Here is a 27,559-nt window from a genome sequence, read left to right on the forward strand (position 1 = left end):
AACAAAGAGTCATTAAAAAAAAAAAAAAAGAAAGAAAACCCTCCCATCCTTTGAAGGCTAGAAATCAGGGGGTCATGCTTACACGTGCTTTGTGGCCAGCACACCTTCCCTCATCTCATTGCGTATCTTGCTTCTGAGATGAAAGTGCTTCAGGTTTGTTGATCTTTGTTTTAACATTTGTGTTGCATTCTTCCTCTAGGCTGATGTTCCCTGATGGAGTTTGTGGAAGTGTTTCCCTTCCTATGTGTAGGAAGGGAAGCAAATGCTTTGTGGTGTTTTCAGGAGACCCGAGGTGCTGATGAGAAAGCAGCTGAGGTTGGGCTCTGTAGCTGAAGGACACTCCTGCACCTCCTGGCTGAAATCGATGAACAATGAAATCAGTGTTAGATGTGTTGGTGTTTGACCAGTAGAAGTTATCGAGGCCACACCGGCTAGTTTTGCGTGACAGGAAGTCACTTGTGGGAGAACCGGATGCTTTACTAGGTAGAAAGAGCTTAGTGATGTCAGAAAAATCAGTCACACGTTGAGATTAAAGGAACAATGTCATGTGTTTTACTTCTGCAACTTTTCAAGATAAGGTGGTATCAGGTTGAAACTCAGTCTTGAGTGCTGAGAGTGAAGTGGGGGTGTTTCTGTGGGCGCTGTTGTTCAGGCACATGTCAGGGTCCCGTGGGAGAGCTTGAGGCTGGCTGCAGAGCCGGGGTCTGGTGTCCCCAGGGCGCCCTCTGTCTTGGTTCCAGGCAAGAAGGACGCAGCCTGGGCCTCTCCTCCCCAGAAAGAGCGAGGAGAGATTGAGATTCTGCAGCAACTGCCACCCCCTCACGCTCCAGGCCACTCCAGTTCACCAGGAACCTTCTAGCCTCTGCTTGCGGGGCCTTTGTCCAGGGCTGGCTGTGCCCTCTCTTCACTCGCCAGCATCTCCTGTCTCAGACGTTAGGCTCATCTCTTCTGCCCGCTAAACCCTGGCACACGTGTGGGTGGGAAGCCTGCTGGTGGGGAGCCTTGCCCTGACTCTGCCTCTCTTCGGCTGGTGTTCTCTTGTTTGGCTCCATAGAAAACCCAGCCTGAAAGTGAATCACTGTCTTTTAATTTTTGAGCTTTCAATGGGTGAGTTATTTGAAGCAAACTGTCTCAGGGTTTTTGCTGCCCTCTTTCCGCACAGACATTTCACGGGCTGGAAGGAGCAGTTTGACAGCCCCTGGTTACTGGCTCCGGTGCTTGTTTGGTGGGGCGCACCAACACGAGCAAACCAGGCGTCTCCTCCAGCCATTTCTCACCCCTCAGCTTCCGAGCCCTTGATGGGCATTTGAAGCAGAATGCTTCGTGGGGTCACACTGTTATTTCTTGTCATTTCTGAGTGTTTTGTGAACGTTCAGCCCCTGTTTCCAGTGAAATGATTTTCTGTCCAATTCAGTTAACTCAAATTTGCTTTTCCCATTTTCATGTTGACAGGAGTTTCTTCCTCCTGTAATAAAAGTGAGCAGTTTGCACTTACAATGTCAGAGTACTGGTCCAAGGGGCTTTTTTACTCTTAACAGTTTTCCTACAGTTCACCCATTAAAACATACAGAGGCTCCACTGTATGCCCGAGTGGTGTGTCACACTCAGTCTTGGAACTTTTCATCACCCCAGTCACCCCCCACTTTCCCTGACCTCCTGTGCCCCACGCAGCAGCTCTTCTCTCTGGATTTGCCTGTTCTAGACACTTCAGAGAAGGCAATGGTACCCCACTCCAGTACTCTTGCCTGGGAAATCCCATGGACAGAGGAGCCTGGTGGGCTGCAGTCCATGGGGTCTCGAAGAGTCAGACACAACTGAGCGACTTCGCTTTCACTTTTCACTTTCATGCATTGGAGAAGGACGTGGCAACCCACTCCAGTGTTCTTGCCTGGAGAATCCCAGGGACGGGGGAGCCTGGTGGGCTGCCATCTGTGGGGTTGCACAGAGTCGGACACGACTGAAGCGACTTAGCAGCAGTAGCAGCAGCAGACATTTCGTGTAAATGGAATCCTACAACTGTAGTCTTTTGTGACTAACGTCCTTAGCTTGGCATAACGTCTGCAATGTCCATGTTGTAGCACGAGTCAGTACTTCGTGTTTTGATTTTGCTGAATGACATTTCACCTTACGGATAGACTTTTGGGTTGTTTCTCCTTTTTGGCTGTTAAGGAGTAATGGTGCTATGAACATTCGTGTATAATTTTTTACGTGGACATGTTTGCAGTTCTCGTACGTGCCTGGGAAGTAGAAGTACTGGGTCATGGGGTAGCTAAATGTTTAACTATTTGAGAAACTGCCAGATTGTTTTCCAAGGTGGTTGTGTTAGTTAACAATCTTAGCAGCTGTGTGTGAGAGTTTCAGTTTCTCTATCCTCATCAATGCTTGTTATTATCTTTCCTCTTTTTTTTTTTCAGTTCTATAACTTTATTTGACAATTACTGGTTAGTTTTCATCCACAGTAATCATCTGTAGCCTTTTGAGGATGGTGACAGATACGTAGGTAGCCAGCATACAGAGCTCGTGTGGTGAGTCTTCGTATGTCTTCTGACAACCTCACACAGCATGAGGCGTTCCTTGATCTTTGGCCCAGCAGCTTTGTTGGTTCTGGTGTCAGTGCACACGCCTGGAGCTCCCACCTCCTCCATGACAAATTGCAGGATTCCTTTGAATACCCAAGGGGCACGCTTCTCGAAAGCCCCTCTGTGGAAGCTCTTGTGAAGGTTGATAGTGTATTTTCTGGTCATCACCTTGTTGATGGTGGACGGAGCCTTCTTCTTGCCACCCTTCTTGGTGGGAGCCACCTAAACCCAGGCGACAAGGAGGCTGCGAGTGGAGTGGGACAAACCCAAGTCCGGTCCTCTCTCCTGGCCAGCTTCGTGCAACCGTCCCCGGGGCTCTTGGAGTTCCAAGTCTGGGTGTTGTTATCTTTCTGATTATAGCTATTCTTATTAGTGTTAAGTGGATTCTCCTTGTACTTTTTTTTTTTTTTTGGCTTGTTTAAAATGTAAATGTGATTTTCATTTGTATTTGTAAATATTTGTGTACATTTAGTAATGGTTAAAATATCATTAGTTTGCCATATTAGATGTATATATATATGGAGTATAGTTGATTTGCCATGCTGTGTTAGTTTCAGGTATACAGCGGAGTGAATCAGTTATACATATACTACATAAAGTCCACTGTTTTTTTAGATTCTTTTCCCATAATAGGCCGTTATGGAGTGCAGTTCTCTGTGCTGTACAGTAGGTCTGTATTAGTTATCTGTTTTATTCTACTTCTGTTTTGGGAACAAGTTCATTTGCACCCTTTTTTAGGTTCTGTATCTAAGCTGCTGCTGCTGCTGCTAAGTCGCTTCAGTCATGTCCGACTCTGTGCGACCCCATAGACGGCAGCCCACCAGGCTCCCGCGTCCCTGGGATTCTCCAGGCAAGGACACTGGAGAGGGTCGCCATTTCCTTCTCCAATGCGTGAAAGTGAAAAGTGAAAGTGAAGTCGCTCAGTCGTGTCCGACTCTGTGCGACCCCATGGACTGCAGCCTACCAGGCTCCTCCGTCCGTGGGGTTTCCCAGGCGAGAGCACTGGAGTGGGTGCCACGCCTCCTCTGCTGTATGTGAGCAGTGCCCTTTATTCGTCTCTCTCGTGCCTCACTCACTCAGTGTGGGAATGCCCAGGTCCATCAGTGTCGCTGCAGGCGGTCTGGTCTTTTTTATGGCTGAGTGATACTCTACTGTATGTGTACCACAGTCTTCTTTATCCATTTCTCCATTGATGGGCACTTAGGTTGCTTCCATGTCCTGGCTATTGTAAACCGTGCTGCAGTGAACATCGCAGGGCATGCATCTTTTTGAATTATAATTTTCTCCATCCTTGTAGTTTTGATTTGATTCCCTTTACAGCTAATGGTACCAAACATCTTTTCATTGTGCTCTTTGGCCATTTGTACATTTTGCTTGAAAAATGTCTTTTCAGAGCCTTTATTTTTTTTTCTAAAACATTTGTTTGTTTCTTTATTTGGCTGCTCAGGGTCTTAGTTGTGGCATGAGGCTCCTTGTTGCAGCGTGTGGGATCTAGCTCTGGCCAGGGAATGAACTGGGCCCCCTGCATTAAGAACAGGGAGTCTTAGCCACTGGGCCACCAGGGAAGTCCCAGATCCTTTATTTTTGGTTGGGTTATTTGTCTTTTTATTATTGAGTTGTAAGACTTCCTTTTATGTGGTAGATGCAAGTTCCTTATCAGATGGTTTGCAAAAATTTTCTCCTGTTCTGTGTGTTGCTCTTCCATTTTCTTGATGGTGTCCTTTGAAGCATAGAAGTTTTAAATTTTGATGCAGTCCACTTTATCTAAATTTTCTTTGTTGCTTGTGCTCTCAGTGTCATATCTAAGATCTGAGCTATTTTATGTGAACTTTATATTTAAAGCAGTTTAATTCTTACAGCGGATCTAGGAGAGAGGCACTGTTGTTACCCCGTCTGTAGATGAGGAGCCTGAGGTGCAGGGAAGTGCGTTGATGCAGCAGGGTCACAGCTGGTGAGCGGGGCTGCGGGAGCCCAGACCCACATGTTTGTCTCCGGAGCCTGTTCTCTTGGCCACCGTCCTCTGTTACTTTCTATGCTGCTGCTGCTGCTAAGTTGCTTCAGTCGTGTCCGACTCTGTGCGACCCCATAGACGGCAGCCCATCAGGCCCCCCTGTCCCTGGGATTCTCCAGGCAAGAACACTGGAGTGGGTTGCCATTTCCTTCTCCAATGCATGACAGTGAAAAGTGAAAGTGAAGTCGCTCAGTCGTATCCGACTCTTAGCGACCCCACGGACGGCAGCCCACCAGGCTCCTCCGTCCATGGGATTTTCCAGGCAAGAGTACTGGAGTGGGGTGCCATTGCCTTCTCTGGTTACTTTCTATAGGACTAGTTAATTAAGGTCTTTACTTCTTTGAGTTCTTATTAATTTTTTTTCCTCATTAGGCACCTCATCTCTTCATTTACCTTGCAGAGCTTGGTGTAGTTTTATTTTAGGTCTAATGTAGGTGGAAGCATTGCTATCAGTTAATTTTTGTACTACCCTCCCGTGATAATTGTTGCTAATTGACCTAATAAAGTCCTACTTAAGTCTTTTCTGGTCATTACACTAGAAGTAGAGTCGTAGCTATAGAACACTTGAAGAAAGTATTTGATTTTATTTTGCTAACCAGTTAATAAAACCTCAGTGTTGACGTAGATTATAAATTTCCCAGAATAGGGTCCCTGCCTCCCTCGTGTTGCATTTTGTTTGGTCACGATGTGTCTGGATGGCGCCGTTGTCCAGCAGATGAGTTAGAGCGTGGTGCTCGTGAACCATGGTAATGGTGGAATTCTGACAACGGCATCTGCTGTTTCTTTCCCAAGGAGAATCGGAATGTAGAGACACTGCTCAGATCTGTTTCAAAAGCCTGGACTTTTGAGAAGAGTTCCACAAGCCATAGAAAGATACTGTCACTAATTTTAAGTCTATCTTAGACACATTATGGTTACATAGCAGAGTAAATTTATTAACTAGATTTTACAAGAGAAGTATACTATTGATTATTTGTTTTAATTAAAATATTCTGCCTTGGATAAAGTAATTAGTGCTCATGAGTGAACAAGAATAAGTTTGCTTTTATATCTGACATGGGGGCAGGCTTCCTCCATATATATACATGTTTTTATCTGTTTTTCAGAATATTTTTATAGCTTTTCAACTATGTTCTAACTTTAGAATTGTATTTAAGAAAATTATCACTGTGTGTGGTGCAGTGTGCACTGAGTTTATCCTGTCTTATGCACAGAATTCCACCATCTCCTGGGTAAAGATTTTCCTCTCATTATTTCTAGGCCTTGCTCTCCATGCTTTTGAAGTTGGCTATCAAATATGACTTTCCCTTTGTTTCTTGGGTTTTCATTGTTCAATTAGAATTTTTGAAGATGAATGTATTTTAATATTTTGTACAGATTTCCCTAGAAACTTGATGTGTTTTCAGTTTATGAAAACTTAAATATACTCTTGTTTTTATTTTTTTAATTTAATTTTACTTTTAGCCACACTGCATGGCTTGTGGGATCTTGGTTCCCCAACCAGAGATTGAACCCAGGCCCCTGCCCTGAGAGTACCAGCGAGTCACTAAATCCTCGCCACTGGGTTGCCAGGCGATTTCCTACTCGTTTTTAAGTAGTTACTTTTCACTAGGTGTTTGTTTCTCTTTATAATAAAGAGTTTTCATTTATTTTGAAATTCATTTATTTTTAATTGAAGGATGATCGCTTCACAGTACTGTTGGCCTCTGCCATAGACTAACATGAGATGGCCACGGGCATACACACGTCCCTCCCTCCTGGAGCTCCTCCCACCTCCCACCCTTCCTGCCCCTCTAGGCGTTAGAGAGCCCCAGTTTGGGTTCCCTGAGTCATACTGAAAGCCCCCACTGGTTATCTCTTTTACCTATGGTAGCCTACAGGCGTCCGTGGTGCTCTCAGTGAGACGCGCCCTCCCCTCCCCCAGCCTGGGTCCACGAGTCTCTGCTGCGTCTCTACTGTTACCCTGTAAGTAGATTCCTAGGTTGCCCTGTGAAAAAGGTAGCATATTACATATACCTTTTACACTTGGCTTTTTTTGGTTTTATTTTTAAATTTTATTTTACTGTGTCTGTTTTTACCATCTTTTTACGGACTGGAAATCAGTCCGTATCAGCTTGCGGACATCATCCTGCTTCCCTCCAGGGGATCTTCCTGACCCAGGGGTTGAACCTGGGTCTCCTGCACTGCAGGCAGATTCCTTACCGTGGGGGCCACCCGGGAAGCCGCGTTCCTTTTCTCTACATGTTCTTATCTGTTTTACTGTGTTTTATTTACCCAGCCTTCTAATGTGGACATTTTGGTTGTTTCCATACTCTGTAAATTACAGAGGACACTAGTGAGTAAGCTTGTACGTGTGTGTTTTTGTGTTGTTGGAGTTGTGTCTTTGCGTAAATTCCTGCATAGGGCATCACTGGATCAAAAGGTAAGTATGTATGCCTTCTGTTCAGTTTTGCCAAACTCTTCTCCGTCAGGGTCACACCGTTTGCCTTCTCAGGGGCTGTGCGTGAGAATGCCTTTCAGCACAAGCTCACTTGCAGAGCCTGGTGTTAGGCGTCTGCGTTTTTGCCAATTAGACAGTTGAGAAATTGTATCTCTTACTATTAGTGAATTTGAATTTATTTTTAATGTTTAAGGGCTATTTCTATGTTTTTTTTAAATGAATCATCTGCTCATATCTTTTGCTCATTTTGTTCTTCTGGATTTTTAGATTTTTTTTTTCTGTCAATTTTTATGGCCTGTTTATATATTAGGGATATTAGCCCTTGGTGATATATGTTGAAAATACTTTTCTCTTTGGTTGCTTCTGTTTTGGCTTTGTTTATAGTATTTTCCCTGTGTTTTTAAGTAATTGAGTTTATTAATTTTTAAAATTGCCTTTGGATTTGAATCATATTTGGGCTTCCCTGGTAGCTCAGCTGGTAAAGAATCTGCCTACAATGCAGGAGACCGTGGTTTGGTTCCTGGGTCGGGAAGATCCCCTGGAGAAGGGGTAGACTACCCACTCCAGTATTCTTGGGCTTTCCTGGTAGCTCAGACAGTAGATAATCCGCCTGCCATGTGAAAGACCTGGGTTCCATCCCTGGGTTGGAAAGATCCCTGGGTTGGGAAGATGCCTAGGCTGGGACAATCCCCTGGAAGCATCCTTAGAGGGCCTTTCCTTAATTCAGGTTTTAGATGAACTTACCCAAGGTTTTTGAGCTTCTTTTATGCTCTTCTGTTGTGATTTAGATCCTAGAGCATTTGGAGTGTGTTCTTGTGTTTGGTGTGAGGTGTGGGTCTGGCTGTATCTCCCCCAGTTTGGAGTGTGCTCTTGTGTTTGGCGTGAGGTGTGGGTCTGGCTGCATCTCCCCCAGTTTGGAGTGTGTTCTTGTGTTTGGTGTGAGGTGTGGGTCTGGCTGCGTCTCCCCCAGTGGCCTTGCGGCTGTCCCAGTGCTGTGTACTGACAAGTCCGTCTTTGCCCCGGTCACTGGTACCGGAGGAGTTTATCCCACACTTGTCCTGGTTAACATCAGACTCTCCAGCTGCCCTGTCTTCCTGCTGTTCCCCAGCAGGTCAGGGCCGGTGGTGCCCATGTGGCAGGGCTTGTCTCCTCATTAGGGAGCAGATGCACGTGAGCTCACGTCGTGCCAGCCTGCTGGTGGCATCGCCGTCACACTGGTACCTGCCTGATCCAGGCCCTTGTTGTTTTTGTGGTTTTGCCTTTCTCTCTCTGCTGCTTCGCCAGGCTCTGCTTTATTCCCTCTGTTCCTGCTTCTCTTTGTCTGTCGAGTTTCCACCTTGGGCCTCCTGTACGCTCTTGCCTGTCCTAGGAACACAGTGACTCTCTCTTGACTGAATGATTAAACAGTTGTTGGGTTGATACTTGAGAGCCCTTGTGATGATTCCCCCCCAACTTTCCCATCCTTCTTAACTGCGCCCTCTCCTTTCCTTTGCTGTCGCCTGGGTCTTAGCCTGCCTGTGGCACTGATTTTCCTGTCTGTAGACTCTGTGTTTCACAGGTTCACAATAATGTTACATGTGGGCTGTCAAAACTTTATAGATGTCAAGAAAGATCAAACCCATTGGATACCAGTATTTTTAGAGGGTGTTATTCTTCTATTGAGTGAAATTAAATCATCGGCCTCACTAAGCTCTCCCGTGAGCTGTGTTCTTTTTATGTTCCTACAGATTATATTTTTTTGGTTGCTGCGTATGCCTTTTCCCCCAGCCTCACTCCTGGAGTTCAGTAAATCATTAAAGTTGAAGTAAAAGTCTCTCAGTCGTGTCTGACTCTTTGCAACTTCATGGACTATGTAGTCCATGGGATTCTCCAGGCAAGAATACTGGAGTGGGTAGCCTATCTCTTCTCCAGGGGATCTTCCCAACCCAGGGATCAAACTGGGGTCTCCTGCCTTGCAGGCAGATTCTTTACCAGCTGAGCCACCAGGGAAGCCCAAGAGTACTGGAGTGGGTAGCCTATCCCTTCTCCAGGGGATTTTCCTGACCCAGGAATTGAACCGGGGTCTTCTGCATTGCAGGCAGATTCTTTACCAGCTGAGCTACCAGGGAAGCCCCTAAATCATTAAGGGAACCCTCATTATCAGTGGTTCCCCCCCTTTTTTTTAAAGGATAGGGGGACCGTTTGCTCCTTCTCCCTTGTTGGGAGCTTCTTGATGAGGTGAGTTTCCATAGGAGGAATGAAGACCCACCTCGTGCGGACCCCCACTCATCCCCTTCCTTTCTTCAAGGGAAAAGGGTCAAATTTGACAATGTAAAGACAAATGGTTAGAGCTGATGAGATAAAGACGACGACCTGTCACCTATGAAGTATTACTCCACACCAGAACGCAGTGTGCTGTGACCGTGAGGAGCACACGCTGCAGGCTGAGCGCGGCAGCGAGAAGCGCAGGCCCGAGCCCACGCCCTGCGCTGGGGAGACGGCTCTGTGGTCTGCAGAGCTCGGCCTCTCCAGGACCGTTTCCTGTCCTGCAGAAACAGGGCTCACTAGGAGTCCCCCTTCGTAGACTTGCTGTGGCTTGTAAAAGAGGACGCGCGTGGACACCCCCACACAGGTCCTGATTCCTCGTAAGTGCAGAATGACACAGGTTTCACTGGACGGAATCATGACCACCCACGGTGGCCCCTCAGGGCTCCGAGGGTGCTGCGTGCTTTGGAGGTGGACTTCTCAACTCTGCAAGGCCCAGGGTCGTGTCATTGGGCCTTGCTGATTTGAATCTGTTCTTTAGAAAGTACAGATTTTAGGTATTTTTTCATGTGTGCATGCCCTCTTATTATTTATAGTTCTGCCCTCTCATCTCTTGCTGGGATTTTCACAAAATCTGTAGAAACACGAAATCTGAGGCCACCTGCCTCCTCCTGTCCCTTGTGTTTCTTTCTCCCCCGGTTGAAGGGACCTCTGTATAGGGAATGTTCTTTGTTATTCTTTTCCTGGAATCTCTCTCTCCGTCTGCCCATCTTTCACCTGTCCTTCTATCGCTTACTCTTCCGTCTTGTTCCCAAAAGCATCAGAGGCAGCTTACAGAATACCAGAATACCAGATGAGCTGGTGAGAAACGGGGCCCGGTTTAGACAGCAAGGCGAGGAGATGAGCTTGCGTGAGGGGTGCGGGCCGTGTGAGGCGCACGCCTTTGCCCTGTGAGCTCCGAGATCGACAGCAAGCGTGTGCCTGAGGCCCCCAGCAGAAACACGAGGGAGACAGGATGCTCGCTGTCCGTGAAATAAACAAGGGGCTTAGGAGAAGCCAGCTTTTCCTGCTCTGAGGCTTAGGAGAATAATTTTTGCATGTTCTCTGAAATCAAAGAGTATTTCACCTTTCTTTTTTTGTCAGAGTTCTCTGGGTCGTTGGTTACATTCTATAAATGGAAATGTCCCCAGAACTCTTCCCCCTGTGTGTGTGATGGCTAGGGAATTAGGTGGTTCTGCTTATTGACAGGGCTCGGCCAGAAATAGAAAAGGACAGCCTCGGAAAGGATGTCAGTATTTGCAAGTTATGTTTTCTTTTCGGTGCTCAGCTCAGGGAACATTTTCACCTAGTTTATCTCCGTTTGAGGGCGCAGTGTGGCCTCTCATAGCATTAAGAGCTTTAGTGCTCGGAGACGGTGCACGCTGACTGCATTGCCGTAGACAACTGAGCTAGCTATTGTAGATGTGTTACTTTTATATAAAGCATTTCATGTTCTTTAATAAAAAGTTTCAACAGGGAGGAAGGCTTTATTCTGAGTTAATTACCATGGAATACAATGCTTTGACTATTTAGACTATTAAAGGGAAGGTGTAAGCGGTGAAGACTTTTAAAAACGGTGTCATTATTTAAATTTCAGTCAGGACTTTTCAAGCTTTATCTTATCTGTGCCCGTCTTTTAAAGTAATAAAGCAACAGGACGGAAGGAGCGAAAGGTTATTTCTTGTCTTCCCCTCGGTGTGCAGGTGCGCTCACTACCAACGGCATCAACGCAGACACCAGCATGGAGATTGGACGGGCGAAGAACTGCCTGAGCCCCGAGGACATCATTGAGAAGTACAAGGAGGCCATCTCCTACTACAGCAAGGTGAAGCCTCCCGCAGGCCCTTTATGTAGCCGCGCTGCTTTAGGCAGGGTCCCTGGTGTGCACGGGCAGTGCTGCCACGGGGTCTTCCAGTTAGTGGTCTCTGTAAGTACTCCTGCGTCGTTCCCGGGTGCATAATACCATATGCCTGAGAATGGGTTTTGTTGATTGAAAATGCTGTATATTTAATTTAGTGTCTGAGAAAAGGGGGGAAAGAGGCTACCATAGCCCCACTACTCAAGATAACATCTCAGTATCTATTTTTTGTCCTTTTTTGCCAGTGTATATTATCTGTATCATAAAAATGGTGAGATTCTGTATTTACTGTGTAGAGACGTACATTTTTCATTTGGCATATTATGTGTGTTTCTACATTATCGAATTTTCTGTGACATGGTTTTTAATCAGCTGTATAGCAATCCATCTTGCAGATACACCATTTTTTTCTTTACTTTGGACTGAAGAAAAGTTTAAATTTTAAATACATTTAACTGAAATACTGGAAAAGGGCCTGGGGTTGTACAGAAGAGTGATAGCGAGTGAGAAGTGAATGTCCCCTGCTTCCCTCCCCTTATTCCCTAAAGTAGCAACTGTTAACAACTGGCGCCCTCCAGGTGGCGCTAGTGGTAAGGAACCCACCTGCCAATGCAGGAGACAGAAGAGACTCAGGTCTGATCCCTGGGTCGGGAAGATCCCCTGGAGAAGGAAATGGCAACCCACTCCAGTATTCTTCCCTAGAGAACCGGATGGACAGAGCAGCCTGACGGGTTATAGTCCATGGGGTTGCCAGAGTCAGACACGACTGAAGTGACTGAGCACAGCACATATCCCTTTCATGACCTTTATGCCTGTGAAATATACGTGTGCATATACACGTATATGAGAAATAAATGCCTATACCTATGCATAGTATATGTATGTATATATGTTTTATTTACAAAAATGAGACCATACTATATAATTTCTTCTGCAGCTTGCTTCGTGCACTCAGCCATATATCATGGATAGCCTCCCATTTCAGGCCTGCTTGATCCTTTCAAACAGAGACTCCTTCCAGTATGTGGGTGTAGTCATTTCTGCATCAGTTCCTTTTGTGGAGAAGGTCATGAATAAGACACCTGCAGCAGGGCCAAGGGCCTCCCCCTCAGCGTTCCCGGCTCACCCTGACTTACCCAGTTACCAGTGGATGGACACTTAGGTTTTCTCACTTTCTCACTCTTAGGAAAAATGCTTGACTGAACATTCTTAGTCTTGTCCAATAGATTCTTGTGTTCTTGTGTGTTCTTGTGTTCCTTTAGTTAAGATTTCTGGAAGTTTAGTCACTGGATCGGAGAAGGCAATGGCACCCCACTCCAGTACTCTTGCTTGGAAAATCCCATGGACGGAGGATCCTGGCAGGCTGAAGTCCAGGGGGTTGCTAAGAGTCGGACACGACTGAGCGACTTCACTTTCACTTTTCACTTTCATGCACTGGAGAAGGAAATGGCAACCCACTCCAGTGTTCTTGCCTGGAGAATCCCAGGGATGGGGGAGCCTGGTGGGCTGCCTTCTATGGGGTCGCACAGAGTCGGACATGACTGAAGTGACTTAGCAGTCACTGGATATGACATTTACATATATCATTGGTTACTTTCAAGTTACTCTCCAAATTTGTTCTCCAACAGGGGATGAAAAGATGGAGAATTACTCATTTAACCAATTCTCTATTACTGAGTATTGTATACAGCCTGGACAACACCCGAAACATAGGGAACTCGAGGGCAAACTATAACAGTAAGGACTTTATAGCCAATAATGTCTTAGGTCTTGTTTACAAAGTGTCAGCAGATTGCCAGGAAAGCTCTGTAAGAGAGTATTCTAAGACAGTACCAAAGAGAAAACCCATCAGGAAAAGATTCACTGTATTAAAAACGGTTTGACCACAACCTAAATGAAAAACCACTTAAACAAAATGCAAGCAACATCAAGAAAAAGATCTGCAATGTGTGTCCATGACAGACACGAAGCTAACACCCACAGTTTACGAAGAGCTGTCGCAAAGCAGTAAGAAACGCTCCCTGATTTAAATGTGTGCAAAGGACAGGATGGTGGTAGTCTGTGGTGCTGGGCCTTCTCTGATGCAGCGGGATTTCCACCTTGGTTTTGGAGTCAGGCAGACCTGAGTTCACATCCTGCTAGCTTTGTGACCTGGGGCAAGATACTGTACTTTTGGGGGGCCCCATTTCCTTTATCTGTAAATAAGCTTAGTATTTATTTTAGGGTTTTGTATTAGAAGTGAATGAGGTAATTCCCTCCTGTATTTCTAAAAGTATCAATCGCGTGCTGCTGCTGCTAAGTCGCTTCAGTCGTGTTCTACTCTGTGCGACCCCATAGACGGCAGCCCACCAGGCTCCTCTGTCCCTGGGATTCTCCAGGCAAGAACACTGAAGTGGGTTGCCGTTTCCTTCTCCAATGCATGAAAGTGAAAAGTGAAAGTGAAGTCGCTCAGTCGTGTCCGACTCTTCACGACCCCATGGACTGCAGCCCACCAAGCTCCTCCATCCGTGTGATTTTCCAGGCAAGAGTACTAGAGTGGGTTGCATAGTTCTGTGTTTACTGCTGGTGCCTTGGTAGGTGGTTACTAGGGAATCAACAGTGAAAAACAGGGGCATGGCCCCTCAGCAGAGAGCTTATGTCCCAGGACGATGCTTGTAAGCCCAGGTATGGAGCAGACTTCTGGGAAGTGTCCTGTTTGTTATGACTGAGTGTAAATCTCATGGTAATATTTAAAATGTCGTTGTTGTGCTCAATCATGTCTGACTCTTTGAGCCCCCATGGGCTGTAGCCCCCCCCCAGGCTCCTCTGTCCATGGAATTCTCCAGGCAAGAATACTGGAGTGGGTTGCCATTTACTTCTCCAGGGGATCTTCCCAACCAAGGGATTGAACCTACATCTCTTGCATCGCATGCATTGGCAGGCAGATTCTTTAGCATTGTGCCTCCTGAGAAACCAGTGTTCAAAATATGTAACTATAATCAAAATATGTGAAAAAACCCTGAGATGACCTTTTTTCCCTTCAGTAGTTTTCTTAAGAGTTTTGTAGGAAGGGAAATAATTTTATTTCAATGGAAACAAGTCCCTGTTAGATTCTGTTGTGTTGTTAAATGGTCTATAAAACTGATATAATTTTTATATCCATATTAATAGTTAGGTAAGCACAGTTCCTGCTTGTGCCGTCTTTGGTAAATTACCTGTAACTTATCACAGGTTCTGTGCGTGTTATGTCTTAGAAATGAGGATGTAGTGGAGGCCTGCTCCTTCTGGCACAGTAATTTCTTTCTCTACCTTTTACAAATAATTTTAGTAAGGAACACGAGCAACTGTGTGTTTCTGCTTCTTAATAATCCATAAATGGGCAGACTGCATTTTTGTGAGTGGTTATACCAGGCAGGCCTTGGGGTCTCAGCTGACACTCATTGGGGGTGGCCAACTCCGTGGCATGTTTGATGCCTTTCTGGGTGTGGACAGGGGTCTCCTGGCCTCAGGTTCTCTCCAGGCACCAGGATACATGGATTTATTCACCTCGGGAAGCCTCTTCCCCAGCTGCAAGAAGTCTTCAGAAAACTTATTTGAAAAGTGCTCCAGCTCAGGACCACCAGGAAAGAGAAAAAAAGGGTAGAAGGACAGGGAGCAAGGTGGGTTCACGCTGGGCCTTGGGAAGAGGGGGGCACAGGAGGGGGCCTGGCCCCCACAGTGTCCCAGTGGCCAAGGGCAGCTCTCCTGGCCAGGTGCCGCCTTAGGCAGAACCGGAAGAGCTGGAGGTGAGGCTGGAGGAGGACCATTACTGAGCAGCAGCCGAGGTCTGTCTGCCTCCTCTGGTCACGTGTCTTCACTTGCTCTTCCTCTCAAGGCCTGAGAAGCAGGAACAAGTAACTCAGGGAGAAAAGTAGACACACATCCAGCGCGCTGAGCGGACAGACACAGTGACACAGGCAGCCAGGACTTCTGCGACAGAGGACGTGAGCTGACAGCTCCTGCCTCAAAGCTGCAGCTGTGAGAGAGCCTAAGAGCACAGGAGCCAAGCGGAAACGAGCAGTGGAGTCTCCATGCACAGTGTTTTGAAATTCTGTAAAATAGCCAGCTAGTGTTGGTTGTATTACTCGAAGGAATGCTAACATATGTATATGTGCGTTTATAGGCTCACTCAATCCCTCCAGCCTCTTTTGCCCCCAGGAGTTGGGATAGCCTTTCTCAAGCACAAACTTGGCTGGGCTGTGCTGCGGGTCCTCGCGCTGGGGAGGTGCTGCTCAGTGTCACCGAGTCCCCGGGTGCAGCCTGCACGACGCGACAGAAACCTCTCTCTTCTCTTTTGACCCTACAGTATAAGAACGCCGGGGTGATTGAGTTAGAAGCGTGTGTCAAGGCCGTCCGTGTCCTCGCCATTCAGAAGCGCAGCATGGAAGCGTCGGAATTTCTCCAGAACGCGGTTTACATTAACCTTCGGCAGGTGGGTGTGTGTCCGCCTCCACGTGGAGGGCTTAGCGCAGTTCTCCTGGAGCTTTTTCACAAGTCCGTCTGGTTTTGCTGTGCTAGGATTCAGCGTGGTCAAGACCCTGGAGTCAGAACTTGAAACCCTGATAAAGGGAGCTGTTTTACTTCTTTATATTATGGTCTTTTACTTTCAAAATTCAAAATTTTGTTCTTTCAAAACTTTTTTTTTGATTGGAGAGAGAACTGTGCTGTTAACAGCTTTGCAGCCTTGGCCAAGCTTTGATGCCTCTTTTTTGGTCACTTGACGCGATTGCAATTGTGACCCTGTCTGGGTTGTTCATGTTATAAAATATGAAGTGTGTGAAAGGACTTCATACAGCTCGTTGTACACTGCAGGCCTCCCACACGTATGACCTGGCTCTGGGTGTGTCATTGTACACCCCAGGCCTCCCACACGTATGACCTGGCTCTGGGTGTGTCGTTGTACACCGCAGGCCTCCCACACGTATGACCTGGCTCTGGGTGTGTCGTACACCCCAGGCCTCCCACACGTATGACCTGGATCTGGGTGTGTTTTTAATGAGATAGAATCACCAGAATGTTTAGTTGCAGATTGCTAATGCAAAACCCCCAAATCAATAATGCAGCTAAACATCTATGGTCTTCCTAGTCCACTTTGGATTTTTATGGCCAGGGCCGCCAAGACGGAAAAGTGAAGCAGTTTGCTTAGGGGCCCACGGCTAGGGTGAGGACCCAGGTGGCTGTCCTCGAGCAGATCTCGCGCAGCCCGGCACTGTGCTCCGGGCACGCCTAGAGGTGGGGGGCAGAACCTGCTCTCACTGTGCCGACACTTCGTGGCAAAGGTGGATGCTCACCAGGTGAAGAACTTGGAGTTTATCCTAACAACAGTGGGTTTCAACAGAAAGGCCTTAAAAGCGCAGGGATGATGGGACCCCCACCTTTGTCTGGAGCAGGGTGAGCGTGGTGGGGGAGACCAGCCTGGAGCTCTTGAGGGGATGTAGGGGATGTAGGTGGCTGCACTGGAGTGTGGTGGGGTGGTCAATGGGAAAAAGTCAACAGATTGAAGACGTGTTTCGGTGAAAGGAAGGAATTAGTGACCTATGTGAGGGCCAGACGGAGTACTGCCCAGGTTTCTGGCTTGATTAGTCAGGTAAGTGATGGCCATGCTGTGTTCAGAGAAGAGACTCTGCAGAGGGAGTTTGGGGGGCAAGCTGATGGAGTCAGGTGTGTAATTAAAAGGCTTAAACATGTGGGTCTGGGGGACTCAGGTGAGACAGAGGGGAGTCAGGGAGGGAAGGGAGAGAGACTTCAACATCATTTTGCATTCTGAACATGTAAGAGAGAATGGCAGGCCTCTGTCACAGAGGCTTAGCACGTTAATGTTTTGCCATATTGACTGCAGAGCTTCTTAATTTTTAAATAGAAATAAAATAGAAACAAAGCTGTGGAGTTAATGAACGTCTTAGAGTTGATATGTATTCTGCTCATGTGTATTTTGATACCTCACATATTTATAACTACAATCTATAAAACGTTGAATATTTTAGTGTAAGAGTTAAGCACAGGGACTGGGAATACACATGGCTGGGACCTGAGTCTGGGCTTTGTCCCCCTGAGTGAATTACTCAGCCTCTCTATGCCTTCTCGGAAAAGCTTGAGGTTTCTGGTAAAGACGGGCAGGAAAAGCGAAAACCCACCGCTTGATGGGGAAGGGTGGAAGCTAGCGGTCGGCAGCACCGGCAGATGAACGGACGTCTGGGTTGGGTGACCACTCACCGCGGTTTCTGGGTGACTGTGGGGCGTGAGCCCTGGGCCGGGCAGTGCGTTTGTAGGGATGAGCAGGCGTGATTCCTGGCTCTGAGGTTGCCGTCCAGGGAGCAGCCCTGGGCACACACAGCCCCAGTGGGACAGCTCAGGGTGCAGTCCTGGGACCTGTGCTGAGGGCAAGATGAGGGCTCTCCCGAGGGGTCTCCCTGTGAAGAGAGGAAATGACCCATCCACAGCAGCCGAAGAGCCCCCGAGCAGGGTGCCAGGTGCAAAGGCATGACTGGGCTCGAGCTTGGAGCTTGGGGAGCCAGAAGTCCCTCTGTGGCCTGAGTGGCCTTCTTTCTGAAGGAAAGGTGGCGGGCGTGGGCCTGTGGAGCTCTCCCCGGCTCGCCGCTTTGCTGGAGTTGGCTCATCTCCGTGTGTGGTTGCCTGATGAGCAGACAGCACAGTGGTGAGTTCTGGTGAGACTTTACAATGACAGTGACAAACAGGAGCGGCCTGGGTTTTCCTGAAAGGTGGAAAAGATGCTTAAAAGGCAGACTGATCGTAGGTCATGAGCGAAAGTAAAGATGCGTAGATTCGTCAGGCAGGCACGAAGGAACCCCTGGTGTGTGGACCCAGCTGGGGCATCGTGCTGGTGGACAGGGTCGTGGGCTTGTGCATGGACCCCGCTTTGCACTTACAGCAGAATCCCTCCGTATCTCTGTATTTTCATCTGTAAAATGATGGGATGGCAAACTCATGGTGACCTGAAGGAGCAGTTTGGCTCACACACTCTGTGTCCAGCCCTGTCCAGCGTCATCGTGCAGAGCTGCTCAGCAGCCACCCTTACACACTGCGGCTGGAGGCGGTGGAGGGATGTCTGTCGTGCCTGGTGGAGGAGGGGATGGGTGGTTTTGAATGGACACTGAGAGCAGGCTGCAGAGCTGCAGGCAGGCTGGTCGAGGGTCGGCTGTGGGGAGCACTTGGCAGACTTTGTGTCTTAAGACTTGCTTGCCCTTATGGACCTGAGTTGCCTTTGCAAATTCATGTTGAACATTTGGGCTCTCGGCGAGGCTCTTCCCACAAGTGGGTATAACACAGCGTGTTTTATAAGGTAACGTGCTTTTGTTTAGCATGTAGAAATTTGCACCTGCTGGGAACAGCCCTCCTCTATGGGCCTGGTCTTCGTAGAACACTAGGGATCAGCAGAGCCGTGCGGAGGGCCAGCGGCCGGCCTTGCGGTGGCGGGCGTGGGCCTGTGGAGCTCTCCCCGGCTCGCCGCTTTGCTGGAGTTGGCTCATCTCCGTGTGTGGTTGCCTGATGAGCAGACAGCACAGTGGTGAGTTCTGGTGAGACTTTACAATGACAGTGACAAACAGGAGCGGCCTGGGTTTTCCTGAACCAGGGTGAGCTTTTGGTTCTCGATCAGGTGTCTCCTCCTGATGGGTCAGTCCTGCGACTCCTGTTGCCTGATGTGGACACTCTGAAAAGAACCGAGAGGGCATTATTGCAGGTGCCTTCTGCCTGAAGAAGCCCCATGCAGATGCGAAAACTGAAAATCCGTTTGGGTCTGCTGGTGTTGGGAAGGGTTTCTGCGTGTTCCAGGAGGGTTCTAGGCAGGATTCCTCTTTGTGAGCAGGAGCGTGGATCCACCTGTCTTGTCTTCAGTTGTTTACGGGAGTGGTTCATGGGCATTAGCATCGACAAAGAGCTGCGAGCTTGGAGTCTGAGAGCTGGCTACAGATTTGTGTAGCGGCCCTGTAGGTCTCACCTGCAGGTGTTCAGGGTGAAGGGAGAGAGGAGTGTGAACCTTACAGCCAGAGTCAGGTTCCAATTGCTGTTTCCTCTTCGTGTGACCCTGGACTGGGAGGTGGCCTCCTTTAGCCTGTTTGTGAATCTGTAAAATGGGTATGACTATATTCACTTCTTCCTGGATATACTGTGAATTGTCAATGGGATTATAACACATGTAGAGCGCTTCCCACCGCTGGGCGCTTAGGAAGCGTTCACTGTCTGCCCACCGGTGATGTGTCAGAGCAGGAAGGGCTGCTCCTGTTTGTGGAGGACCCACTAGCAGACTCTTGACTAGGCTGTGAATTTGGTTATTTCCTTCAGTCCTTGTAGCCGCTTGTGCTAAGTGTGTTTATTCTCATCGCTGGAAGAGGAGCCTCAGAGTAAAGAAGACTTGGTCATCTGTCCCAAGTCAGATCATAATTTCAGGTGCAGGGGCCTCGGTAAAGTGTGCTCATTTGGCTTTTCCCTTCCCTCCATTCTGTATTGGAGGCCAGGCACCAGGCTTGTCGCCTAAGAATATTCCATAGGTTTTATTTATATTCCATAGGGTTCCTGTACTGCTCGAGCACAATGTCCATAGGGGGACATGGGTACCAATGGATAAACGTGAAAACAAATGAGCACTAACCGTCGTCAGTTCTGCAGAGAAAAAGAGCATACCTTGCCCTGCGGGGCTGGGGAACTTTCTAGTTGGGGCTGCTCTGGTGTTAATCTTAGTAAAACAAGTTCTGTTACCAGACAAAGACAGAAGGACAAAGCCTGTGTTACCAGAGCAGGCTTTGGTAGCTGTCACTCCGGCCTCTAGAGCAGGGGCTCAGTAGTTGTGGCTAATGGGCTCAGCTGCTCTGTGGCATGTGGGATCTTCCTGGACCAGGGATTGAACTCGTGTCTCCTGCATTGGCAGGTGGATTCTTCACCGCTGAGTTACCAGGGAGGCCCCGAACCCTTTTAGAGAGGAGGAAATAAAGGCCAGGAGTTTGCATGCAGGCCTTGGCAGTGCCACCACTGGTCTTCTTCAAACCTAGTTTGCTGTGGCTGCAAAGTCCAGGCTCTGTGAACTGCATCCTGTAGCTTCTTCCAAACAACCCGATGACTGAAGATAATTTTCTTCATTAGTAGGAAACCTAAGTGACCACAAGAGAAAGAGGTGGTAAGGAATTGTTTGGAAAACTAGCGAGAAGCCCAGTCCCTTCCAGCCTTGGGAGCTTGCTCCCGGACCAGTGACACTCATCCCGGCACCTCCTGCAGGCCTGATGTTCAGGAACGACTGAGCCGTTTGAGAACATTTCAGCTCGTGACACTGTTGATTAGAACCTGTGGCCTCTTGGTCCCTGGTTAATTTTCTCTTCAAAGCCATTTGCATTTTCTGCGGGCTACTCCGCACAGATGTAAGAATAGCCTCTTTAAAGTTCTTGATGCAGTTTCTTAATGAGGCTGTTGCTAAGGAAACCTAGCAAAAACCCAGTAGATATGCACATAATAATGGTAACCTCGGAACTTTGTCGATTTAAGCTCAGAATCAGAGGGGTGGGAGGCTCAGGAAAGGCTTTCTGAGACAGAAGGGGGCCAGTGTAAGGATGCAGCTCAGGTTAGACGGAACAGCTCCGTCCCAGCCAGCAGGGCGCCTGGCCTCAGGACGTGTGTGCGGTCCTCACAGAGAAAGGAGGGGTTGCATGGGGAGGGAGGAAAGTCAGGGTCTTTGTTGGAGAAGGTGAAGAGAGAGGGAGCCAGAGTTTCTGCTTGAACAGGAGTTAGGAATATGGCTTGAGGTCCTCATATTTGGGGGAGAGGAGTTTTGTGGGGACCTGAGGAGGAGGGAGTCTGTCTTGGAGGGAAGTCCACACACTGGAGAAACGGGCAGGACCGGAGGGGGGGGGGCCTGCCGGGTGAGCTGCCTGCAGGCTGGGGCGCGGGCTGCCTCCATCCTTACACTGGAACCCCAGGCCTCGGTTTGCAGGCCGGAGCAGCGACGAGACGGGGAGACGGCTGGTGGGAAAGGAAAGCAGAGAGCAGTGCCCCGGGCTGTGCTTGCTATGTTCAGCACCACCAGGCCTGAGCTGCCGGGGGTCTGGGAGGGTGCTCGACGGGAGAAGGAGGGGTCGCACTTTCCCACGCGGGACGCACAGCAGCTGTGTACCCCACAGGCCCTCTGGCCCCTGCAGCTCGCCATCTTCCTTCTTGCTTCAGCTGCTGGGGTCCTCCGAGCTGCGTCTGCCGTCGCCTCTGTTAATTACCCCTGCTTCACCTGGCCCTCGTTTCATCTAAATATTAAGTCCCCATTTTCTCCTCACCTTCATTTTTGTCTTTTTGTCATTATTGTTGCTAAATTGTGTTTAAAAAAATTGATTTATATCCTTTTTGAGAACGAGGCCCAAAGTAAATAAATGTGTGCACAGACTCTCACAGACACTTACCGCTGTGAAAAGCTCTGAGCTGTTTACCTAGTGGTTACACTGCTGGCTTGTCGTCGTGCTTAAGAAACGGAGGCTGTCATCACTCCATCACAGGGTGGCTGGGTTAGGTGGTGCTTAGGTTAGGTCGTGGATGAAAGAAAACTTCTTGTAAGCTGTGCAGGCCAAAGTTGGTGTGGTTATTATTCACATTTCATTTTCTTTTTCTCTGGTTCTATATATTTTGTGTTTTGAGAAGTTATGTGTTTTAAAATTCCTGCCCAAATTCCAGTGTCTTTCCCTTTCTTTTTCTCTTTCCTTTCGCTGCGTCTTATGTTCTAAGTAGTAGATGCCTTTGTCCCAGAGAATATGGGCCTTCTTAGCAAGAGGACAGGGTGAGCGTGGAGACGTGGGGTGCAGAGAAGGCCTTGGCACTTCCGCATGGAGCCGCGTCTGTGCCTCTGCCTCCTACCGCGTCAGCGCGCTGACGCGGCTTCCCCTTGCCTTCATGTTTCATCGGGTCACTGTTTTATGAAAAATTGTCTGTTTCCCTTTTTCACCTGGAAGGCTCTCTAATGTGCTCTTTCCTTCCCTCTGATGCCTCAGCTCTCTGAGGAGGAAAAGATCCAGCGCTACAGCATCCTCTCCGAGCTCTACGAGTTGATCGGGTTCCACCGCAAGTCCGCCTTCTTCAAGCGCGTGGCTGCCATGCAGTGCGTGGCCCCAAGCATCTCGGAGCCTGGCTGGAGAGCCTGCTACAAGCTGCTCCTGGAGACACTTCCTGGCTACAGCCTGTCACTGGACCCACAGGACTTCAACAAAGGTACCGGAGCCGAGAGTTACTTCACCCCAATTAATGCGGAATGAAAAATTAAGCAGACCTGCTGTTTGTCTTGGATGGTGTTGGTGGTCAGGCTCATACTGTGGGTCGGGTAATTTTGAACCTGAACTCGGCCCCTGGCTTTGGTCCCGGCCATTGGTGGCGTGTTAAGTGCCAGGGGTTGGGTAGAACTGGAGGTCAGTTGCCAGCAGGCGTGTCTTGGTTCTTGCTTTGTGCTGGACACTGTGCCACGTGTTGAGGACACTCAGCCATGTCTGATTTCATCCAGTGGCACTTTCTTCCAGATCTTTCACTATCTCACCCAAACAGAAATCACAACAGATGCTTTTCACCTGCCCTGTCACCTGCTCTTCCTCTGATTCCTTTTCCCTCTGTGTTCCCCCAAGAGGTGAGGTGGACTCGAAGGTTTGCGAGCGCGTGTGTCATGGTTGGCACTTTTGGATGGACCCTGAGTTCTGGATGCGTTGATGCGAGCCTGTGGTTTCAGCCCAGTGTGTCTCTTTGGCAGTGGAAACCTCAGGGTGGCGGCAGTCACCCCCGCACTGTGGGCCCTTGACTGGCCTCCCAGGGCTGCTTCGACTCCCTCCACTGTGGTCACAGACTGTCCTTGGCCTGCCAGAGCCCCGAGACTGTGTGGTGTTGAACTGAATGTCATCTTGGAGCCCGAGGCTTGAAGGGACCCACAGCCAGAAGCCAGAACCTCCCTGTGGGGCCTGTCCCTGCTGACGGCCCCCTTGGCTGGCCCTCTGCGTGACCCGGTGCCCTGGGCTCTGAGCCTGTCGCCTCCTGGGCTGGGGCCGGGGGTGGGTGTGCGCTGAGACGGGGCCTGTGTGATGGAGGAGCCTCAAGTGATTCCGAGAAGGCCGATCTGGCTCCTCCTCTCTCCTTACAGATGGGGGACCGGGGTGGGCCCTGCTTGGTGGTCTTTGTGCTGGGGGCTGTCCTCACCCGTGGAGTCAGGAACGGGATGCTGAGGGGGCTGTGGGTCCTGGTGGCCCGGGAACCCCTTTCGTGTGCTTGTGGGAGGCTTCAGTACAGAGGGCAGGGGCTCTCCAGCGACTCCTGCTGTGATCCCTGCACATCCCTGCAGGCTGACTGTGGAGTGAGCATGCCCTGGGCTGCGTGCGGCGGCCGCTGTGGGCTCCCCCCGCCCTCCCTCCTCTGGACGCCCCTCTGCCCTTACCTGCCGGGCATCCTGCAGGTCTCCACTGAGTGTCCCCGTCGTCCCACACCTACACACAGTCCCTCTATTTTCCTCGTCACTGACTCCTGTTCCTCTTTTGCCGCATTTCCCATGAATTGTAAGTACATTAAGACAGTGGGCAATGGTTTAGCACCCACCTCCCTCCCTAGGGTGTGTGCCCGTGAGGACGGAGACCTTGCCCCTCCCAGCGTCCCCCCGCAGGTGTCCCCGCAAACACGCGCACGGAGGGCACACAACTGGTGAGCGGCTTCCGTGACGTGTGCTTGTCGCCATCTATTGAGCAGAGTTTGTTTCTTGATCTTAATTTTTAAATCACTTGAACAAAACGTGTTTCTTTTGAAAAATGAAACAAACAAGCACACCTCCCTGTATTTGGTGCTTTTTACCTAGCCTTCTATTAATATTTTGGGAGGGGACATTCACCATCATTTTGTGAAAGAGGTTGGGGAGGTGAGGTAAGAGATTGAATAAAGTAAAAATGATAAAAATCAGCTGGCTGTATTTTTTTTTATAAGAAATAAGTTACTTTAAATCCCATCTTCACTGTTGCTCTGGACCACTTTAAACATTTCTCAGAGAATTGAGTGGAAATCTACTAACACCCTATACTTGCAAATAAAAGGGAGATTGTCTTTATTCTCAGCACCTGAAATGTTTTTCTGTTTCTTGAAGATTTTCCTTGGCTGGTATGAAAGTTGAGATAGGAACACAGAAGGGCACTGTGTATATTTGTCAGCTTAACAGCCTGCTTATTATCACTTTAATCTTATTTGTCTTCTGTGTACGAAGATTTTTTTGATCATACCTTCTGCTTAGCCTTTTCCTGAACGAGGGATTAAATTTTCCCCAGGAACTCTTAGGAAAGAGAGTGGCATACGAGTTTGCCTTAAAAGGCCGTAGTTGATGTAATAAACTCTCATATTGGTGAAATTTTTGAATACAAGAATGTTGAAAATTTTATCACTGGCTCATATGCTGCAAGTCTGTCTTAAGGATAAAAAGATTCAGATTTTTATAGGACCAATTTGAATTGCATAGAAATTATGACGTATGCTATTTGGTGTTAAGAAAACTTATGCTCTTATCATAATTGCCTATGGTGGGAATTGGATCCTTATCTATTAAAAGAAAATCTACAAAGTGATATGTGCCCCATTATTGACATGATGTGCTAGAGGCGGGTTAAGTTGGGTCATTTATAAATCCGGGCTGGGTTAGTCGTGACGTGGATTTCAGCCTCTTCATCCTTTTCTGAATCTCTTTTGCATCAGCCTGTGGTCTCTGGTAACGTGGAAACACTGAGGGGGCTTGTCCTTCTCTCCTTCCCTCTTGTTGTTTGAAAGGTTTTCTGTGAGATGGAGTGGTAGGATATCAAGGTTTTTGTGTGTGGGTAGGTCTGCTCTGCTCTAAGAATCTCAATAATTATTGTTATTCAGCAACTTAAAAATTATTATGAAATAATTAAAATATACACAAATTAGAGTAGTACAATGAGCCCATCACCCATATTTTAAAATAATTAGATTTGGCCATATCTGCTTTATTCATACCTTTCTTTTTCTTTTAAGAATTTGTTCTTAAATATTTCTTTGTCGAAATATTTTTACAGCAAATCCTAGAAATCATGTCCTTTTAGCCTATATACTTAAGTAGGCATGTATGAAAAACAGGCTTTCATCAGGCTTTCAACTTGACCCACGAGCCTGTTAAGTGCCAGCTGTGTGTCAGGCCTCTTACTGGGGTACCTGGATGAATACAGTGCCATCCTGGCTCCCGAGAAAGTTATGGACTGATGAAGGAAACCAAGACACGAGCTTTAGGCACTCAGTGTACCTGCCAGAGAGTGCCCGTGGGACAAGATAGTGCAGGATTTGGTGGAAATGCACAGAAGGGGCCGGTCAGCCCTGTAGGCAGGGCTTGGGGCTAGGACAGGGGGTGTCCTTTGCTCAGAGTCTTAAGTCTCACCCCAGCCTTTCTGCTACCCGCCAGGCTCCCTGGACACACAACGCTGGGTGGCGACTGATTGTGATTCCTGTCCCTACATCTTCTTCATGAAGAAGTTTAAGGTGGAAAATATTTAAAAGCACTGACTGTTGCCAGAAGGGACACAAATAATTATCTCTGAAATCTTGTGTTTTTTTTTTTTTTTATTTTAAACTTTTTGTTTTACATTGAAACAATGTAAAACATTAACAGATTAACGGGCTTCCCAGGTGGCTCACTGATAAAGAATCTGCCTGCCAGTGCAGGAGACCTGAGTTTGATCCCAGGGTCAGGAAGATCCCCTGGAGGAGGAAATGGCAACCCACTCCAGTATTCTTGCCAGGAGAACCCTATGGACAGAGGAGCCTGGCAGGCTACAGTCCATGGGGTCACAGAGTCGGACACGACTGAGTGACTGAGCATGCGTGCACGCATAGGCAGTTGACAGTGTCGAGATAGTTTTGGGTGAACAGCATAGGCACTCAGCTGTACGTTAAGTCCTGGGAACCTAAAGAGATGCTTTTTGATGGTTGTGCAACCGATTTCTTCCACCTCTAATTTCAGATACACTAAGTTATTTTGGAGGGAGCGGGCACAGTTTGTTGGTAACCATTCTTTTCTCATTTAGCTTTCCACTTTTCTGTTTTTACACTTTAGAGAAATGTGATTTTTAAATTTTATGTGGTTGTTGTTAATGAAGGCTCGTCAAATATTAGTATTTTCTTGGGGGAATAAAGTATGCTATAACTCAAATACATACCACTGAAAATATAATCTTTTGTCCTAACCTTATTGTAAGTATTTCAGAATGGGTTGTTTTAGAGATTGTGTGTCTTTGTGGTGGCTCCCGAGGGGCCCTGGCGCTGCCCTGTGGCCCGTGCGCCTCGAGGCCCGCTCTGATGTCCCTTGGCTTCCCTCGTAGGCACGCACCGAGGCTGGGCTGCCGTCCAGATGCGTCTGCTGCACGAGCTGGTGTACGCGTCCCGGAGAATGGGGAACCCTGCCCTCTCTGTCAGGCACCTGTCCTTCCTGCTGCAGACTATGCTGGACTTCTTGTCAGACCAAGGTGAGTGGGCTCAGACTCCGGTTGTTTCCCAGGAGAGGGGGACGGGGCCATCTTGGTGCCAGCCCCGTCGGCACCAGCTCGGGAGATGGGGTGGGCGGTGTCCCCGGCTCTCCCCGTCTTCTGGGCCCGCTCCTCCCTGAGCACCTCTCACCGCCCCATGCTGCTGCTCTTTTTGCCGCGCTTGGCCTCTGGCATGGCCTCCCCTCGCCTTTTCCCGCGCCTTGTGAAACGTAAACATCAGAGTGTAACATTTACATGGAGAAGCGCACGATTCACAAGAACTCTGCTCAGTGAGTTTTCACAAAGTGACCATGTGGTACCTGGCACCCAGATGGGACACATGCCTGGAGCCCAGTGCCCCTCTGTGCCCCTCTGGTCGCTTCTCACCTTCTGGGCAGCATCTTTCCAGACTCCTGGGGGATTGTGGGTATCTTTGCCCACAGGTCAGGGCAGCTTTCTTCTTAGTCCTTTCCTCCAGCATCTTTTCATCTTACATGCTTCCTGGGGGTCACATGTGTTTTGGGTTTCGCGTGCAGTCATCTATCTCCAGCCCGGGTCCCACCCTGTCGCTGTCCCCAGGGAGTTGGTCCTGCCTGGAGTCAGTCCCCAGGGAGTCATCATTGTTTGCCACTGCACCATCCTCTGTCCCAGGGGCCCCAGCGAGGCCTCAGGCGGCTCAGTTACTCAGTCTCTGCCAGCATCCCAGCGTCCTCACCTCCTTACAGAGAGTGGGGATGCTCCATGGGCACGCGGGGTGTGGGTGTCCTTCCCTCGGCTCCTGGAGCTGTGTCTCCCAGGTCCTGAGAGCGCTCAGCATGCTCGGTGCTGTTTGTGCGTTTCTCCGTGTGGGGTAGCTCTCGATTTCCGTTTAGGACTTCAGGCGGCCCGAGGGGTCCCTGTGGACAG

The 27,559-nt window shown here is 48.6% G+C and overlaps 1 protein-coding gene across 4 annotated transcripts in view; it reads left to right on the forward strand.

Moving 5' to 3' along the window:
- Window positions 1-27,559, forward strand: part of TRAPPC9 (trafficking protein particle complex subunit 9) — a 388,615-nt gene that overhangs the window by 31,015 nt on the left and 330,041 nt on the right. For all 4 annotated transcript variants that reach the window (XM_070802397.1, XM_070802396.1, XM_070802398.1 and 1 more), the window contains 4 exons: window positions 11,017-11,138; window positions 15,496-15,621; window positions 22,166-22,382; window positions 26,510-26,653. In XM_070802397.1, coding sequence (XP_070658498.1) covers window positions 11,017-11,138; window positions 15,496-15,621; window positions 22,166-22,382; window positions 26,510-26,653 — 609 coding nt within the window. The remainder of the gene's footprint in view (window positions 1-11,016; window positions 11,139-15,495; window positions 15,622-22,165; window positions 22,383-26,509; window positions 26,654-27,559) is intronic.

This window comes from Bos indicus, chromosome 14 (genome assembly GCF_029378745.1).
Source record: "Bos indicus isolate NIAB-ARS_2022 breed Sahiwal x Tharparkar chromosome 14, NIAB-ARS_B.indTharparkar_mat_pri_1.0, whole genome shotgun sequence".
Taxonomy (NCBI): domain Eukaryota; kingdom Metazoa; phylum Chordata; class Mammalia; order Artiodactyla; family Bovidae; genus Bos; species Bos indicus.